Source organism: Aquarana catesbeiana, linkage group LG02 (assembly GCF_042186555.1).
Source record: "Aquarana catesbeiana isolate 2022-GZ linkage group LG02, ASM4218655v1, whole genome shotgun sequence".
Taxonomy (NCBI): domain Eukaryota; kingdom Metazoa; phylum Chordata; class Amphibia; order Anura; family Ranidae; genus Aquarana; species Aquarana catesbeiana.
The window spans coordinates 124,862,555-124,882,657 of NC_133325.1; the positions used below are offsets into that span (position 1 = coordinate 124,862,555).

The following is a 20,103-nucleotide window of genomic DNA, read 5'->3' on the forward strand; positions in this document are numbered from 1 at the left end:
CCGCTATTTTATTCCCTAGAGTCTCTGCTAAAAAAATATATATAATGTTTGGGGGTTCCAAGTGATTTTCTAGCAGAAAATACAGGATTTTTACTTGTAAGCAACAAGTGTCAGAAAAGATTTAGTCTTTAAATGGTTAAACTGAGAGCTTCTACACAGGGAGTTCAGCTCATTGATAAAAGAACCTGAAAAGATACAATGTTTCTTCTTATCAGACTTGGCAGGCTGCCCAGGGAGGAGAGAATCCTCTCCACAGATAACTTTCGGGCAACTTGCACTGACTTCTATTAGGCCCCTTTCACACTGGGGCGGTGGGGGCGTCGGCGGTACAACAGCGCTATTTTTAGCGCTGCTGTACCGTCGTTCTTGCAGCGGTATTCGGCCACTAGCGGTTCGGTTTTAACCCCCGCTGGCGGCCGAAAAAGGGTTAAATCCGCTCGTACAGCGCGGCTATAGCCGCGGTATAGCCGCGCTGTCCCATTGATTTCAATGGGCAGGAGCGGTTTAGGAGCGGTGAATACACCGCTCCTTCCCCGCTCCAAAGAAGCGGCTCGCAGGACTTATTTTACCGTCCTGCGAGCGCACCGCTTCAGTGTGAAAGCCCTCGGGCTTTCACACTGAACAAACAGCGGAGGCTGTTTAGGGGCGGTTTTCAGGCGGTATTTTTAGCGCAATACCGCCTGAAAACCGCTCCAGTGTGAAAGGGGCCTTACAGAAGTCATTTGCAAGTCCCACTGAAGTTATAATCGGCTTTTTTTATCAGCACAATTGGCCGATGCCGATTAAGTAAAAAAAGCCAAATATCGGCCTATATATTGGTCGACCTCTAGTCCACGGGGAACCCACCTCATCCTTACTATTTCTCCATACCAAGTCCTTCTGGGCCAAGCGGGGGCCACCAGAAGTACCGGCTTCTTTTCCTGCCTGATCCTGCGAAGGAGTCGTGGCAGTAGAATAATAGGCGGGAATGCATAAATCAGTGAAAACCGATGCCACGGAATCACCAACGCATCCGTCCCGCATGCAAGAGGATCCCTCGCCCTTACCACAAATCTGTCAATCTTTTTGTTGAATCGGGATGCAAAGAGATCTACATCTGGGACCCCCCATCTTTGGCATATATTCCAAAAGACGTCGGGATGTAGAGACCATTCCCCTGGAAGTAGCTGCTGGTGCCTTAGATAGTCCGCCTGACAGTTCTCTATCCCTGGAATGAAAACTGCCGATATGCATGGCACATGCATCTCTGCCCAGACTAAGATCTGGTTCACCTCCTTTTGAGCAGCTCGGCTCCATGTGCCTCCCTGATGATTGACATAAGCCACTGCTGTGGCATTGTCAGACTGGATCCTGACCGGGCAACTCTGTAGCCTGATAGTCCAGGCTTTTAGGGCCAGGTATACCGCCCAGATCTCCAGAATGTTGATGGGTAAGGTCCTCTCGGTCTTGGACCATAGCCCCTAAATCGCAGACTGTTCCAGAACTGCTCCCCAACCTGACAAACTGGCATCTGTTGTTACCACCGTCCAGGTAATTGGCAGAAAGGATTTCCCCTTCTGCAGGTTTTCGGGAATGAGCCACCAATTGAGGCTCTGACGCACCGCATAAGACAGGTGCATCGGAAAGTCTAATGCCTGAACCTTCCTGTTCCAGGTCGACAGAATACTGTGTTGCAGCATTCTTGAATGAAATTGAGCATAGGGAACATAGGGAAGCCTCATGCAAAGGCGGACAGAGGGACCCTTCTTGGTCCTGACTGCCAGAATCAGCTCTCTTAAAGCAGCGATCTTTGCCTGGGGTAGAAATATTTTCTCCTGGCTTGTATCTATGATCAGACCTAAATACTCCAGTCTTCTTACTGGTTTTAGGAAAGATTTTTCTAAGTTGAGGATCCAACCCAGGTGTTCCAGATACCGGACTGTGGTCCTCAAGTTTCCGTTCAAAGAGGCTACCGACCGGTCTATCAAGAGCAGGTCATCTGGTATGCTATGATAGCTATACCCTGAGCCCTTAATCTGGCCAGAGGAGGAGCCAAGATCTTTGTAAACACTCGAGGTGCAGTGGCTATCCCAAAGGGCAGAGCCACAAACTGGAAATGGTGCCCTCCTATCTCGAAGCGTAGAAAATCCTGATGAGCAGGAAAAATGGGCACATGCAGATATGCATCTCTGATGTCTATCGATGCCAGAAATTCTCCTCCCTGCAGGGTGGAGACTACTGTCTGAATTAATTCCATGCGGAAGGACTGAATCCTTAAGAATCGGTTCAGATCCTTTAAATCCAGAATGGGTCTGACATCACCATTTGGTTTTTGGACCGTAAAAAGGTTGGAATAGAAGCCCAATCCCTGGTCCTTTGCGGGAACCATCATAATGACCCCCTGCGACAAAAGTCGCTCTAACGCTAGAAGGAGCGACTACTTCTTTCCTGGGTCTCTGGGAACACCTGATCTGAGGAACCGAGGAGAGGGAAATTCCTGAAAATCCAGCTTGTACCCCAAGGTTACCGTGGGGATTACCCATCTGTCCTGGAAATCCTCCTGCCAGAGCCCTGAGAACTGTCACAGTCTTCCCCCCACTCGAGTGAGCAGGGGCGCCCCCTCATGCAGAGGTCTTAGTGTTTTGTCTAGTAGGCTTCTTCCCCCAGGACTTCTTCTGTCTCTGGGGTTGACTCTGGTCTCTGGACCCAGATGAAGGAGGCCGTCGAGAGCTGAAGCCTCCGGTGTTGGGGAAAGAGTCCGTTTGAAAAAGGGACGCTTACTCTTCTTCGGCTGACCAATTTTTCAACCATAGGATTCTACGTATGTGCACCAACCCCAGAGAAAGACGAGAGGTTTGCACGATAGAATCTCTGATGGCGTCAACAACGTAGCATAAGGCCGCAGGAAGGTTAGCAAACCCCTTGTCCTGCTGTTCAGGTAATACTTTGATGACCTGCTTAACATGGTCTCTTAAGTATGGACAGACTCCAATCGCTGCAACTGCAGGTTGAGCCACTGAACCTGCTAAGGAGAAAACATCCTTCAATAGGGATTCCATCTTTTTATCTACAGGATCCCTGAGCATCTGAGCATTGTCTACAGGACAAGTCAGACTACTATTTACGGAGGGAATGGCGGCATCAATGGCCGGTATTCCCCACATTTTAATAAACTTTTCTTCCATCGGCTAAAGTGTTGAAAACTTTCTCGGCAGAAAAAAACATTTGTCTGGGTGATCCCACTCAGAATAAATTAGCTTTTCAAGTAAATTATGAACAGGAAAAGCCTGTGCTGCTTGAGAAGGTTTCAGTGACCCCAAAGCAGAAGAGGATTCTTTAACTGATTCAGGTTCTAGGCAACTTAAATGTGGAGCGGACCAATCCAGTAAGGATCTGCACTAAGACTTTCTCCTCTTGGGAAGTAGCAGAGGGTCCCTCTCCACCTGATTCCTCCGAAGAGGAATCATCTGTCCCATCCCGTTCCTCTGAAGGGGATTTGTCTCCTTTATCCCAGAGCTCCTCTTCCTGAGGGTCTTGGGGAACAGAGGAAGGCCTAGTACATTTTCTTCCACTGAGTGAAGCTGTAATCACGGCCAATAATCTTTCCTCTAAACCATTAATGGTTGAGGAAAAAACCTCTTGTGTGATATATACAGGGGCTGAAGTGCCAGAAGCAGGTATAGCCCCTGACCCCGATGGCTCTCCCTGGCTAGCCGTCCCTGGCCCCTCAGGGGGGGGGGAGGATGCTGCAGACAGGGGGCCCTCAGAACCCGAACGAGATCCCCTAGTGTCTCTGGTTCTGGGGGTGTTTGAACCTCTTCTACCCATAGTGCAAAGCAACAAGGTGTGAGGTATCCAAAATGAACACTGACTGCTGAGTGATGTAGTCCGCCTAAAAGCCTTGATACCCAATGCTCAGTCTGGTGTTACCTTAGTAAATGCAGCCTAGGAGAATGCCTGCGTCCCACCTTACATGCGACCGTCAGCTCTGTGTCCCTCCAAAGGCTGTGTGCACCTGTACAGAGTGCCTTAATAGCCTGCAGCTGGCCTGAATGGGAGTCTAAGCACCTGTGCTGACGTCCCCCCCCTCTACTTCCCCCCCCTCGAATTTAGAGAAAAACGAGCGCTTCCAGCGCTGGCCGACCCTCCGTAAATAACATGGAGGAAGGCGAGAGGCCGGTAGTGAAGGGCCTGCCTGAAAACGGCAATGGCGGCAGTGCCCGAGCGGTATAACCGCTATTTAGAACCCTGTGGCCTGTGGGGGGAACATTCAATCATGAGAAATCCCCCCATCCATCCTACCTTGAGCCGGAGACGCTGTGAAGCATGAACACTTGAGACAGACATCAGCATGTGAAGGTATGTGCTCTTGGCAGCCCCCAGTGGTCACAATAGGCATAGCATACATTTACCTTAACCACCTGGCATCCGCGCTATAGCCGAATGACGGCTACAGCGCGGACCTACATTCCCGGGAGGACGTCATATGACGTCCTCCCCTGTGCACGCTCCCTGCGCGCGCCCTGCAGGGCGCGCGCCGGGCGCGTTGTGATCACCGAGTCACTGAGACTCGGCTGATCACCGATCTGTGTAAGGGGCCGGTCCCGGCCCCTTACCATGTGATCAGCTGTCAGCCAATGACAGCTGATCACATGATGTAAACAAAAGATCGGTAATCGTTTTTTTTTTTACTCACGCTGACAGCGCGAGTAGAAAAAAAAGCCGATCACCGGATCGGATGTGAGGGACATCGGTCCCCAAGTGGAAGAGGCATGTCTGCCTCATCAGTGCCCAATAAAAGTGCCACCTAATAGTGCCCACAGTGCCACCTAATAGTGCCCACAGTGCCACCTAACAGTGCCCACAGTGCCACCTAACAGTGCCCACAAGTGCCACCTAACAGTGCCCACAAGTGCCACCTATCAGTGCCCACAAGTGCCACCTATCAATGCCCACCTGTAGTGCCAATCAGTGCCACCTGCCAGTGCTGCCCATCACTGCCACCCATCAGTGCCCATCACTGCCACCCATCAGTGCCCATCACTGCCGCCTATCAGTGCCCATCACTGCTGCCTCATCAGCGTACATCAATGAAGGAGAAAAATTACCCGTTTAAAATTTTTTAAAACAAAATATAAAAAAATAAACTTTTTTTTAAAAAAAAAATCAGTTTTTTACATTTTTTTAATAAAAAGTAAAAACCACAGAGGTGATCAAATACCACCAAAAGAAAGCTCTATTTGTGGTGAAAAAATGATAAAAATTTCATTTGGGTACAGTGTTGTATGACCGCGCAATTGTCATTCAAAGTGCGTCAGCGCCGAAAGCTGAAAATTGGTCTGGATAGGAGGGGGGTTTAAGTGCCCGGTAAGCAAGTGGTTAAAGAAGAAAACCTACTAGAATTAGAAAATTCTGTGGAATCTCCTCTTACCTTATCCAGCTGCAGTGTTCAGTTTACACAGACCCAATCTTCACCTCTCACGGTGGGCTCTGTTTGAAAAAACCGTCAGAGACTGGGGCCCCCTACGAATAGGGGGATCCTGCAGTTCTGGACCTGTAAAGCACCCGGCTAGAAATTAGGCTAGAAAACCATTTTCTAATATGCGGGGTCCAGCTCTCTAAAAAGAGAAGCGTTACAGGTAAAACCTAATTTCTTCGGACACGAGGCCCGGGTACCATCCAATTCGGCCTAGAAAGGACACTTTGAGATGGATCCGGTTCGCCTGGCTTGCCCCAGTATAGGATATAGGATATTCCCCTTGGAGCTCAGCACAGGACATCTTTACACGTTCATCACCTAAGACACTGGCGTAAAAACTGAGGTATCCTTACAGGGGGAGGGATTATATAGGGGGTTGAACTTTCTGATAGTGTGTGCCAGTGTCCAATCACCAGTGATACCCTATATAACCCATCAGCAATTACTGTGGCTCTGTGTCCTGTGATGTTCGAGAAAGAAAATAGGGATGTTGGAAACAGTGGAAGAGTTATCAGCTTGTTTCCAAAGGGATTCCAAATCAATAGTATCGATTAGATCCCTTGGCTCACTCTCCTCTAGCTTAGGTGGATTTCAGATTTAAACGCCACCTTACCCGCAAGTTTGAATGAAGCCTTTAATTTCAAGCCCTTTCTACAAGGGTTCTCATCGCAAGGCTTCGAAAGGGACATGTAATTAATTCTTCCTACCACCCCCATATTGTCTAGGATTAAATATGGCCTCCTTGCATTGTTCGGCTTTAAAGTTTGGAGCTAGGCTGTCCATATGTGTCTTCTAATCTCCCCTGTGCGTAACCAATTTCTAAATCTTACCATTTAACACCTTTCTATGTAATACGATGTACAATACTTCATTTGTGACAGTTTTCTTGTTCATATATAATATTGTATTCTCTCTTTTCCTCTGCTTGATGTATCCCCCAATGTGTAATGTTTTGTAATGTTTTCCAGATGAAGCATTTTTACAATTAATGCACATCCAAACTCTAGGTCATTAGATCTGCACCCATTAATACTATTCTGTCATTTATATTGTTTGTAAACAACTTGAATATCATCTGTTTTTTTACATATGGACCATATTCATAACAATGCACAGTTGATTTTATCTCATTAGACCTGTATTGACCATTAGTATTGTGGCATACATGTGGTTTGTAATAGTATCGATATTACTTGACTCCTGCTTTCTATCTATCTTTCAGGCTCAGTGCTCCCCTTCTCTCCCCCTTTACAATCCACACATTATTGCCTCCTTTATGCAAGTGCCAGAGTATTTGCCACTTCTTCCCTCTTGCCTACATGCGCCTGGCTTAGGACCCCCACGGCACGGGGGGCCCCATGACGTTTTTCTCGCCGTGGTGCGCTTTTTAAGTGTCCTCTCCAGCAGACACTTAGACTGGCGTGTATACGGGGGGGATCGGCTGGCTCTCAGCATCATTTGATTTTAATTTGCACCAGCTGGTCCGGTTAGGCTCACCAGTCCCCAGGTGAGCTTCCGGATCACCTGCTGCATTCTTGCGCTTACCATTGGATATCACACTCTTAATGGGTGTGAACCTCACAAACCTTCTCCTATATATACCCTTGCATGATGCGAGTAGTCTGCTGCATGCCTGGACTCCACATCACTGCAAGGAGGATTTGCTGCTGTCTGCTTGGTCAAAGTAAGTTTGCACATGTTACCTTATGCCTGCAAGATCCAGAACACTTAGGTCTTAGACTACCCCCTTTTTTTGTAGTCTGATTTTAAATACCCTAATCTATTTGGTACTGTCCATTTGGTATTTACCTTCTATACTACTGTTTTTTCGTTTACACATGGTCTTACTTTTATGACTATATGGATCCTGGGAGCATATATGCCAGAATTACCCCTTCCCCCTTTCAAATACTCAAGTGTTGGCACATTTTTAGGGGCTACTTTTTCAAGTTACCCTTCACGCACTTATGCTACATACTCTTTTTTGTTTAGGAGATACCCTTACTGGCATTACCCGATCCTTGTGGACTCCTCAGCCATCCATTACCCCCTTACCCTCCTACCCCCTACCTTTCCCCACCCAACCCCTTCCAGTGGCAAATGATACTCTTCGGCACTTTGCATTGCAAATTGATGAACTGAACAAATCTTTCACTATCTGAAAAATGGCTTGGTACTGATATGGATGCTGAGATCCTGGGATGATGCGGATCCTTGCATGAAATTGGTCTTCAATATGCTTGTATCGTCCTTTTGTTTGTAAGTACTTTTTGATTTTTAAACGGCCCCACAACTGTTCGCCATGTTATTTCCTTTTCCCAACTGTATATTTACATATATAAAAGATAAAAATACAGCGCTGTCTGCTGAAATATGGTAGCATACACAACAGGTCCTGCTGCAGCCTAAAACGCAAGATACACACAATGTGATAATGACAGAAAAAAAACTAAAAAAAAGCTGCGCAACATGAGACCACAAAAGGAAAAATGAATATCCACATATATCTAGATCACATGGAGGATATGATTAATCTAGATGGAATACTTGGCACAAATCTGTGAGATAACCTTGTGAATTGTGTAGTTGAAACATATACGTTATAAGTCTGGCTGCACAATATATCTCAAGAGTGTCCTGTAAACAGTTCTGCTTGACAGAGAGTCCTCATAAAGAACAATGTTATCAATAATAAATTGTATCCTCAGAATGCTGATTATTGGGGACTTCAATCGAAAAAACACCACAGAGGAAGTGATCAGGGATAGAAAGATTCCTCCACCTGAAGAAATGACTGCCGCTTACCAGCTCCTTAGATCTCTTTTAAGGAGATCGTATCCACTTGTGGCATATACCCCTGCCAGGGTCTTTGTATTCATCAGCCAGATGACACCTCTCTCTCTAATAAGATTGTCTCCGAATATGACATAAAGTTACCGTTCTTCTCTGTTTTCCAGGGGCAGTCCTTGTTGTGAGGAGTCCATCCCCAGGAGATTCGTGTCCCCCAACAACGTCCTCAAGAACCTGGCAGCATAGAGCAGGGGTTCTCAAACTACGGCCCTCCAGTTGTTCAGGAATTACAATTCCCATCATGCCTAGTCATGTCTGTGAATGTCAGAGCTTTACAATGCCTCATGGGATGTGTAGTTCTGCAACATCTGGGAAGGCCGTAGTTTGAGGATGCCTGGCATAGAGTAAACCTTCCAGTGCTAAGGCACCCAACCAGCGGTCTCCTACATATGATACCATAATTAATTCTACTAATTTATTTCTATGCTAGATAATACAGCTTACCTTTAAATACCCTTGAAGAAGGAATGCAACAATTTATTTCGAAACATGTTGGGCTTCCTGAAATTTATATGAATGATTTGGCCTCTCACTGTGAGCCCTTCCTATGTTTCAGATGTCAGCTGTATTTACTGTATTTATTGGTGTTTAACACGCACCGGCGTATAACATGCACCCCAAGTTTAGGAGGGAAGTTTAAGGAAAAAAACTTACATTTTAAATGCCCATCAATGCAGCCTTTTCAGTGTCCATCCTTGCCCATCATTGCAGCCTTGCCCATCATTGCAGAATGATCAGTGTCCATCTGCAGCCTGTCCCAAGTGCCCATCTGCAGCCTGTCCCAAGTGCCCATCTGCAGCCTGTCCCAAGTGCCCATCTGCAGCCTGTCCCAAGTGCCCATCTGCAGCCTGTCCCAAGTGTCCATCTGCAGCCTGTCCCAAGTGTCCATCTGCAGCCTGTCCCAAGTGTCCATCTGCAGCCTGTCCCAAGTGTCCATCTGCAGCCTGTCCCAAGTGTCCATCTGCAGCCTGTCCCAAGTGTCCATCTGCAGCCTGTCCCAAGTGTCCATCTGCAGCCTGTCCCAAGTGTCCATCTGCAGCCTGTCCTAAGTGTCCATCTGCAGCTGTGCCCAAAAATTAGGCTTTATCGTTTTTAAATGTTGCCCCTGAGATAGACAGAGCCGGATGTACTCTGTACTCGGCTCCTCTCGCAGTCGCGCCCCTTGGCCCGGCTCCTATGATGGACACAACACCGGCCCAATAGTGGGACGTAAATGCTAGGAGGCGGGACTGGGCGTGTCTGCGAGCAGAGCCGAGCCTAGCTGAGTACACAGTACACTCGGGTCTGTCTATTTCGGCGGGGCTCGGTCCCTCCTTTCCCTCCAAGGCAGCGGTTCGGCATATAACACGCACCCACGGTTTTCCCCTGATTTTAAGGGGGAAAAAGTGTGTGTTATACGCCGATAAATACGGTATGTTATACCTTGACCATATTTCTGTCTCGTTTTTACAATCAAGATTTTATATGTAATATGTCTGTATAATAACATTTTGCTATATATTTTTTTCACATCTGTTTACTACTCTTTCTACTTTTTACTGGTGCTATCCCCTGCCCATATGATCCCTGGGGCACACCCTTCCATTTTTTTTTTTTTTAGTACAAGTAGACCGAAACTGTGCCGTGCTTGGCTTTGGAAAACTAGCATTTTTAGAAGGAAAGGTAAGTACAGGTTTCCAGCACACTGATTACTGGATTGATTTTGAACCCTCTACACATCTTCTAAGAGTCTTTTGATGTTGTACATATAGTTCATAACTAAGCAGAGCAACTAACAAAAACCAACTATAACATTTCACTATCTAGAATACCATTTGGATGCCATATTCAAAATGGTGCATTCATGCATGACATTCAAATTCAAAGCAGAAGATCTGAGCCAACTTAAAATAACATGTATTCTGCACTTCATTAACTTTGGGGGAAAAAAAGTAAAATATGTAATTCACTTTGTATACTTATACACTTAGTATATTCCAGAGAAGAAAAACATATTGCCCTTCGTGATTGAAAGTGTCTAGCCAAGCAACAAAGAATGGGGATGTGTGCATAAGGGGAAAGGAAAGAAAACAAAAAACCTGATACCTTCCTTGTATACCCATGTATTCAAAGGACCGTGAGCTGCTTTCACCGGAGAGAAAAGTATGGGGGCTGAACACTAAGCACTAAGAAGGAAGCCAGGCCTTTTTATATTGACTGGTTGTATATATAAAAAGAATTGCATGAGGTTTCTTTAAAATAATGTAACTGTTTATCCCCAACATCCCACATAATTAGCTTTAAGGTAATAAAGTTGTGGCATAAAAACTAAAAAAATACCTTGGAATTCCCCTTTAACTGCTCCCACCCCCCACCCCACCCCCAACACCTATGCTAACTAACCTGTGTAAGAAAGATGTATATACTTACCTATTCTCAGCCCGTTCTGGTCTGGTCTTGTGATCTCCTTGGTGCCAGCTAGCGGCAGCTACAGGGGAGAGGAGGGAGCGCACCGACAACAGCGAGTAGAGCTTGGAGCAGTGACGTCACCCATAGGCTTCAATGGACCATCTGTTGTTAGCCCTCCCTCCTCTCCCCTGAAGCCACACCGGATGACACAGTGGAACCAGATCACATGACCAGACCAAAGTGGCCTGAAAGCCACACCGGATGACACAGTGGAACCAGATCACATGACCAGACCAAAGTGGCCTGAAAATAGGTAAATATCTTTCGCATACAGGTTAGTTCACATAGGTGTAAGAAGGGTACAGTTTTAAGACTAGTTAGGCATATTGCCGAAATTGCGCTTTAAAGTGTATGTTTGGCCACAATAAATAAGAACATTTTCCCTTGCCTTTTAACTTTAAAGTAAAAAAAATGTGCTTTTTTTCTTTTAAGGCCTGTAAAGCATTGAACCAGCAATCTTCTGATCGCTGGTGCCATGCAGGTCTCCTTCAGATCTGTCAGTATATCTGTGTACCATACATCCCATACAGGCAGGCAGATACACTGACCAGCACTGTGGTAGTTCATTGAGAACTACAAGCCAACAACCACAAAGGATGCAAGGGTTTGTAGTTCATTCACACACAGAGCTGTGTGACTGAATTACACGGCCGTGTGGGCGGAGATGATTTTAAAAAAGGGACAGTTAGTATGGGAAACTTTTCCCTGTACTGCTGCCATAGGGAGAGATGGCAGCGGGCAGCAGCTGCAGCATTGGGAACATGTTACATGTTCCACCCTGAAAATCCTTTAAAAATGTAAAATACTAACTGAACTCCTAACATTCAGTTTAAGCAGACAAAACAAGATATGTGCTACACTGAGATCCCAAGCAGTGTTGTCGGCCATGCCTGAGCACTCTCTGTTGATCTACAGAATAACTCCCTCTGTCCCAATCTCTATAACAGGCGTTGCGTAGTTCAGTAGAAGAGAACTGCATAGTTCCCAACTGTCCCTGATTCTGAGGGACTGTCCCTGATTTGGAGCAATGTCCCTCTTTCCTCCTCATTTGTCCCGCATTTTGGTCTGATCTATATAGTTGTATATAATGGGGCACTTTTATCTTTCAAAAAGTGTTTTCCAGTGCTAAACCTTTCATCTGATTTCTAAATTGCTGCATTTGTACATTTTAAAAGCCAATATAAAGGAATAGTAGAGGTAAAAAAAAAAAAAAAGTGTCCTTGTGGATTTAATTAACCTTTTTTTTGTTAATTCTCCTTTAAGGGGGTGTGGCAGGGGGCGTGTCCTATGCTTACATACGTTTGTTAGTAAGTGTGCCTCATCCCCATCTCAAAATGTTGGGAGGTATGGAACTGGGCAAAGTGGGTGACATGACTTGGGACTCCAGAGCAGCAAAGGCAGGTTGCACAGAAGTTAGAGGTACTTCACACCCTTTCTTTCTCTTAAGTTATCCTTTATTTGTATGCTCATATGCATTGTCCTCTGGCGATCTGCTGCTAAAGTGCAACAGACCATGTCCTGTACCGATATCTTGGTACATCTCTGCTATCGCAAGCCAGCTACCTTTTCCGGGTTTAGGACATGCCATTCTCACCTAGGTGAGACTGGCATTGGGAAGGAGGGAGCACCAGGGAAGTCACCAGAAAAAGGGAAGGTCTCCTTTAAGAGCACACTGAATTTCTGGCAGAGTTAACAGATATGCTGTGTGAGAAAAGTAAACACAGACATTTGAATGTGATTAAAGGGACCCTGTTCCCTCTGAATAGAAATATAAAAGCTGTTATTTTTGAACTGCAGGTTCTGTTTTTCTCACTTCACTGGTTACATGCTTGCCCGACACCAATGACTTGCATGTAATGATGGATGTGGACACCAAACTTGAAGTCAAGGTAATTCCAGACTTAAAGTGTCACTAAACTCACATCATAAAAAACTAACAATAAATGGTGTATTACATGATGTTCCTACTCACTCACTATGGGATTATTTTCCTTTATTCTGCAAAATTCCCCAATGCAGTTGGGTATTTTGTAGAGCAGTGTTGCCAGCTTCTGCACATGCTCAGTTTTCAGCGAGTTGCGATGCTGCGCATTTCCTCCTCATCACATCTGAGCAGCCCATGTGACTATAGCATCACACATGTGGGTGTATACACCGTGGTAAATGACAGCCCACTCCCTCTCTCCTCCTCCATGCCCACCAACCAGCTAAAGACAATGGAGATGGGTTATAAACGTGTAAGACGTGTAAGTGTAGACTGATGGAGGTTTCACCTCCTGTTATGCCCTGTACACACGGTCGGATTTTCCGACGGAAAAAGTGTGATCGGATTGTGTTGGCGGAAATTTCGATCGTGTGTGGGCTCCATCAGACTTTTTCTGTCGGAATTTCCGACATACAAAGTTTGAGAGCAGGATATAAAATTTTCCGACAACAAAATCCGATCCTTAAATTCCGATCGTGTGTAGACAAATCCGATGCACAAAGTGCCACGCATGCTCAGAATAAATTAAGAGACGAAAGCTATTGGCTACTGCCCAGTTTATAGTCCCGACGTACGTGTTTTACGTCACCGCATTCAGAACGATCGGATTTTCCGACAAGTTTGTGCAACCGTGTGTATGCAAGACAAGTTTGGACCAAAATCCATGGATTTTGTTGTCGGAATGTCCGATCAATGTCCGATCGTGTGTACAGGGCATAAGACACAGTTTGTGACTGGCAGAAATCCACTCACACCATGTTACTGTTAAAAAAAAAATTAATTGATTTCAAATATATATTTGTATTCTGATTTAACACTTTTTTAGTACTAATTATTGAATTTTACTCTGTATCCCAAAGACTGTTTTTTTTTTTTTTTTTTTTTTTTTTTTTTTACTATGAACATAGCAGAGGACTAGATAATCCCCCTGCCACTGTTTCCCTGCAGACAGTCTGGGTAAGAGCCGGGACAGCTGTATATCAATTAGGTAAAGATACTTAGATTTTTTTCTAACTAAAATAGTTGTAGTGCCATCATCAACATACAGAAATAGAAGGGACAATGTAAATTAAACAGGGTGGGTTTAGTATCACTTTTAAGCCCCCCAAAGAACTTCCCAGAAAAATTAATATTTAAAAAAAAATGCAGATACAGACCTGACCCACACTGCACCTCCATGCTTTGGCCAAGGGGTATTTTGAATGGGGAATATGGGGACCTGGTATAATGTGGATGCACAGGGTTAAAGAGAGCTGTCTCGTTGCACTGGATTGTGTACAACTTGCCTTTTTTTTTGGTGAAGCAAGTGAAAGGGACCATTGGTGGACTTTAGTTCAAAAGTGCAAATGTCGATTTAAAAGTTTGCTTATACTGTAGTTTTGATGTTTAAGAAGCCAAAGCTCTTATAAATATGAACCGTCCTTTGGCTTCTCCCCTTCAGTTTCCATACAGAAGCATGATTTAGAAGAAAAGAACAGATCTTCAACAATTTTAAGCAAGACTGAAAGAATCCCTGGAGCCAGAGTGTCTAAAAAAAATACTATTGGTGCCTAAATTTTAGAAGCCTTTTCCATTTGTATCAGAAGAAAACCATAATATGGTTGGGACCACACAGCATGAATTTGGTGAAAAGTTGTATTCCTATCTAACTGGGAAATCTTCTTTAACCACTTCATATTCCGCATGCTTCACCATGAACTCTATGTTTTCAGATGTAAAACTTTGCCCAACAACCATTCCCTTGTTTTTATAAGGTAATGCAGGCAAATATTTAAAAAATATTTAACCCAGTTAAGTAATATTGTTTACAATTATATACATTTCAAAATACTACTAAACTACTGTAATTGCCCACAACTAGGCTGAACACACCTTATGTTCCGGACCCCCCGATTTGTTGCACCAGGACCTGCTCATCCCCTCTATCCTCCCTTTCCCCCTGCTACACCCCAACCCTCCCTTTCCCAACCTCAAAATCCCCCCCCCCCCCCCTCTATCTTTTTCATTTCCTTCTCCCCCCAATCCTATGTTGCAATGACTAAGATCTAGATGTTTTCATCCTCATTCTCCATATTCCGACTCACAATACACTGCGAGCTAAGCCGATACTTTTTAGCAAAAGGTCACACCCGTATATTCCACCGGTCTATAGCCTAGAGTATACTAAATATAAAACCTATAATGCATTGCTTCCTATACTGAACATCCAGCTAAAATGTAAATTATGTAGTTTCACTCTGTTAAACACAATAAAAACATATTTGACTCTAATATACTGTAATTGTCTTACATGTATAGGGTATATACACTATATTACCAAAAGTATTGGGACGCCTGCGATTACGCACACGTGAATGGCATCCCAGTCTTAGTCCGTAGGGTTCAATATAATGTTGGCCCACCCTTTGAAGCTATACCAGCTTTAACTCTTCAGGCAAGGCTGTCCACAAGGTTTAGGAGTGTGTCTATGGGAATGTTTGACCACTCTTCTAGAAGCGCATTTGTGAGGACAGGCACTGATCTAGAGCAGTCCCCGCTCTAGATCATCCTAAAGGGGTTCTATCAGATTGAAGTGCAGGCCAGTCAAGTTCCTCCACCCCAAACTCGCTCATCCATGTTTTTATGGACCTTGCTTTGTGCACTGGTCCAAATCATTAGGTGGAAGGGGAGCTATGGTGTGGGGTTGTTTTTCAGGAGTTGCGCTTGGCCCCTTAGTTCCAGATTCAGCAGACAGCGGTCCTGGATGTGCAGGGATCCCAGCAATAATGTCAGGATCCATCTAGATGCCTAACTGGCAGTTGGCCCCATGCACAGCCTGGCTCTCCAGCGAGCGCTGGAAGGGAAGCGCAGAGAGGGGTGATTTACAGTCACTGTGCACTGCCCAGTGAAGAACAACTGAGTTTTAGAGCCGGCTGGGGAAAGCTGTAGCCTCACACCAATGCTACATACACATAGTTTTGTTTGTTTTTTTTTTTTAATCCCATACTTCTCTTAAGCACCGATTTAACTGCACCGCACAGTGCTATTAACCTAAAATATTTCCATGCCCTGGGTGCTACAAGGGGGAGAATGTGAGTTTACAGCACAGACCTTTGATGTGTTAATTTCCTTTTAGGAATAGTGGAGTTATTGAAATAATTTAAATTATCCTCCTTTTGGAGGATCTCCAAGGAGATTGAGTAGTTCGAACCTCGTGAAGAGAGGATTCCTGCACTGTGCCACATCGTCTCACAAGATTTGGCCTACTCAGCATTCCCAGGGATCATGTTGGCAAAAAGATGACATCACTCCCTGGACTATGGAATCCGGGGAAATTCAAGAGGACCAGTCAAGGAGAGAGAACTTTTTTTTAACTGGCTTCCTACAGCCGTCTTGTGAAAAAAACAGCAGGGAGGTAAACTTTTAGACGTTTATAAAGAGCACTGCAAAAATATGACACAGACTGCCAGTGTGCCTGTTAAATGTCTCCCCCATGTTTTCGGTCTATAGAAAGTTGCATCACAGACAAAAATGCAGAGCTGATGCAAGAGGCTCTGTGACCTGTGTGCCTGCTGTGATGGCTAATAAAAGAAATCATGAATGTGAACACACCTTGTGTTTACATCCAAAAGCCCACCCCTTCCTTCCTGTCGCTAATCCTTGTCATTCTTCAGCCGCTGGCATTTCCCCTGCTCCTTTCTATGAATTAAACTGGTGACCACCAACGAAAGAAAGGGGGAAGGTAGACCAGCAAGGGGGCACAATGATCACCACTGAGAATGGCAAGGTGGCATCTCGGGCCTTAAAGGGGCACCATGACCAAAGTTATAAAGGAAAACATTGAGACCTCCAATATTAAAAAGGGGGCACACACTAGTGACCACTAAGGCCTCATGTACACTGCTGCTGGCAAACGGACGTTTAGAGGTAGTTTGTTGCTTTTTTCAGCTGCCCCTGAACTCATCCAATGTTATCTTATGTGTACATGTACACAGGTTCGTTTAATGTCGTTTTAGGCAGTTGAGTTTAGAGGCCTTTTTTGGAAAGCAAAAAATGAGTTCAGATGCTGAGTTTAGAGGCATTTCAAGCGCCAAACGCTTCTAAACGCGGCAACTTGCGTTTAGCCGCGTTTCGTTTACAGGCGTTTTTAATTTTTGGCTGCTTTGAAAAAAAAACTTTTTTTTCAAACGCTTCTAAACGCAAACGCGGCAAAACGGGCGTTTTAAACGTGGTTTACTATCTGTCAAGTTAAATCTTTCAGGAGAGGTTGTAAAAATGTCCTGTGTACATTAAGCCTAACCATCATCATGAGAGTCTGATGCACTGTATACCTTATGTCCTAAACTAAACAATTTGGGGAGCATTTTAGGGCCTCGAAAAATGTCAAATACATTTTTTTTTTTTTTTTGAGGTTTTGCTTTAGGGCACATATTCTGACAGGAGGAGAGAGCTTAAGACCTATCTGATCACAGTGCTACTGCTCCTCCAATTACCAGGCAGGGGGTGTGTTCTAGATCAAGCTGTGCTGCAACTAAGATTGAGGACCTGGCTATGCGGTCTATAAATGCTAGCTGTACACAATAAAAAATGCTTTGACATATGAAATATTTTGCATTTTTGCATTTTACCAGTCACATACTGGAGTTAAAATTTTAATTCTATAGCAGCTATACAAAAAAAAAAAAAAAAAAACACTTCTGGGTGTGCTGGCCCTTTAATGATGTGTAAAAGGTCTACTTTCAGATTTTGATGAGACGACGGTGCATAAAGCCGGTATTACAGTAACTTGCTGGCTTGTAATAAAAAACCATAACTGAAACAACCAGCCAAAACACAGGATGCAATCTTAACAAATGGAAAGAAAATCCCCAGACACAAATAATAATGTAGAAGACTTAAACCTGACAGTATATTAATAGCATGAACCACACAAGTTCTGCAGTTTACATGGTATCTGGACTGATTTAAAGAGAAAACACAACATTAAAACGGGGAGACTTTGAAGTCATTCGATGTGTTATGCAGAAATACCACAACTATGCGGAGCGTGTTTGAACAAGACGCCATGTGATTACCCCTGGACTGCTGATGAGCAGCATTCTCTGACTTGTGACAGACTATACTGCAAGGGGAAATTTAGCCTTAATCTACACAACGGAATCTGAGACCTGAAGGGATTTCAGCACAGCATGCTAGAGTAGCAAACTTCTCCAGGATTACTTACCAGACATGTCAGCATAAGCCACAGCATCGTTAACAGAAATAGCCCTTTCTTCTGCAGAGCGGTATTGTCCATGGCTACTGAGCCACAGTATCCTGAAAAAGAGACAGAAAAGCTCTATGATTATTAAAGAACTCCAGCCAAACAGTTAATTCAAACATCAAAAATATATATAATTTTTTTTAATTAGATTATAATTTTATATATATATATATATATATATATATATATATATATATATATATATATATATATATATATATATATATATATATATATATACACATATACATATACATATACACACACACACACACACACATACACACATATACACAGACATACAGTATCTCACAAAAGTGAGTACACCCCTTACATTTTTGTAAATATTTTATTATATCTTCACGTGACAACACTAAAGAAATTACACTTTGCTACAATGTAAAGTAGTGAGTGTACAGCTTGTATAACAGTGTAGATTTGCTGTCCCCTTAATATAACTCACACACAGCCATTAATGTCTAAACCGCTGGCAACAAAAGTGAGTACACCCCTAAGTGAAAATGTCCAAATTGGGCCCAATTAGCCATTTTCCCTCCCCGATGTCATGTGACTTATTAGTGTTACAAGGTCTCAGGTGTGAATGGGGAGCAGGTGTGTTAAATTTGGTGTTATCACTCTCACTCTCTCGTACTGGTCACTGGAAGTTCAACATGGCACCTCATGGCAAAGAACTCTCTGAGGATCTGAAAAAAAGAATCGTCTCTCTATATAAAGATGGCCTAGGCTATAAGAAGATTGCCAAGGCCCTGAAAATCAGCTGCAGCATGGTGGCCAAGACCATACAGTGGTTTAACAGGACAGGTTCCACCCAGAACAGGCCTCGCCATGGTCGACCAAAGAAGTAGAGTGCACATACTCAGCATCATATCCAGAGGTTGTCTTTGGGAAATAGATGTATGAGTGCTGCCAGCATTGCTGCAGAGGTCGAAGGGGTGAGGGGTCAGCCTGTCAGTTCTCAGATCATACGTCGCACACTTCATCAAACTGGTCTGCATGGCTGTTGTCCCAGAAGGAAGCCTCTTCCAAAGATGATGCACAAGTAAGCATGCAGTTTGCTGAAGACAAGCAGACTAAGGACATGGATTACTGGAACCATGTCCTGTGGTCTGATGAGACCAAGATAAACTTATTTGGTTCAGATGGTGTCAAGCGTGTGTGGCGGAAACCAGGTGAGGAGTACAAAGACAAGTGTGTCTTGCCTACAGTCAAGCATGGTCTGGGGCTGCATGAGTGCTGCCGGCACTGGGGAGCTGCAGTTCATTGAGGGAACCATGAATGCCAACATGTACTGTGACATAATGAAGCAGAGCATGATCATCTCCCTTCGGAGACTGGGCCGCAGGGCAGTATTCCAACATGATAACAACCTCAAACACACCTCCAAGACGACCACTGCCTTGCTAACGAAGCTGGAGGGTAAAAGGTGATGGACTGGCCAAGCATGTCTCCAGACCTAAACCCTGTTGAGCATCTGCGGGGCATCCTCAAATGGAAGGTGGAGGAGCTCAAGGTCTCTAACATCCACCAGCTCTGTGATGTCGTCATGGAGGAGTGGAAGAGGACTCCAGTGGCATCCTGTGAAGCTCTGGTGAACTCCATGCCCAAGAGGGTTAAGGCAGTGCTGGAAAATAATGGTGGCCACACAAAATATTGACACTTTGGGCCCAATTTGGACATTTTCACTTAGGGGTGTACTCACTTTTGTTGCTAGCAGTTTAGACATTAATGGCTGTGTGTTGAGTTATTTTGAGGGGAAAGCAAATTTACACTGTTATACAAGCTGTACGCTCACTACTTTACATTGTAGCAAAATGTCATTTCTTCAGTGTTGTCACATGAAAAGATATAATAAAATATTTACAAAAATGTGAGGGGTGTACTCACTTTTGTGAGATACTGTACATACACATATAAAACACACACTATATTGTTAAAAATATTGGGACGCCTGCCTTTACACGCACATGAATGGCATCCCGTCTTAGTCCATAGGGTTCAATATTGAGTTGGCACAACCTTTGCAGCTAATAATAGCTTCAACTTTTCTGGGAAGGCTGTCCACAAGGTTTAGGAGTGGGTCTATGGGAGTGCTTGACCATT

The 20,103-nt window shown here is 44.4% G+C and overlaps 1 protein-coding gene across 1 annotated transcript in view; it reads right to left on the reverse strand.

Moving 5' to 3' along the window:
- TNFRSF19 (TNF receptor superfamily member 19) overlaps window positions 1–20,103 on the reverse strand; it is a 183,712-nt gene that overhangs the window by 124,045 nt on the left and 39,564 nt on the right. The window contains exon 2 of the mRNA XM_073613435.1: window positions 17,944–18,035. Within this exon, the coding sequence (XP_073469536.1) occupies window positions 17,944–18,015 (72 nt within the window). The 5' untranslated portion in view covers window positions 18,016–18,035. The remainder of the gene's footprint in view (window positions 1–17,943; window positions 18,036–20,103) is intronic.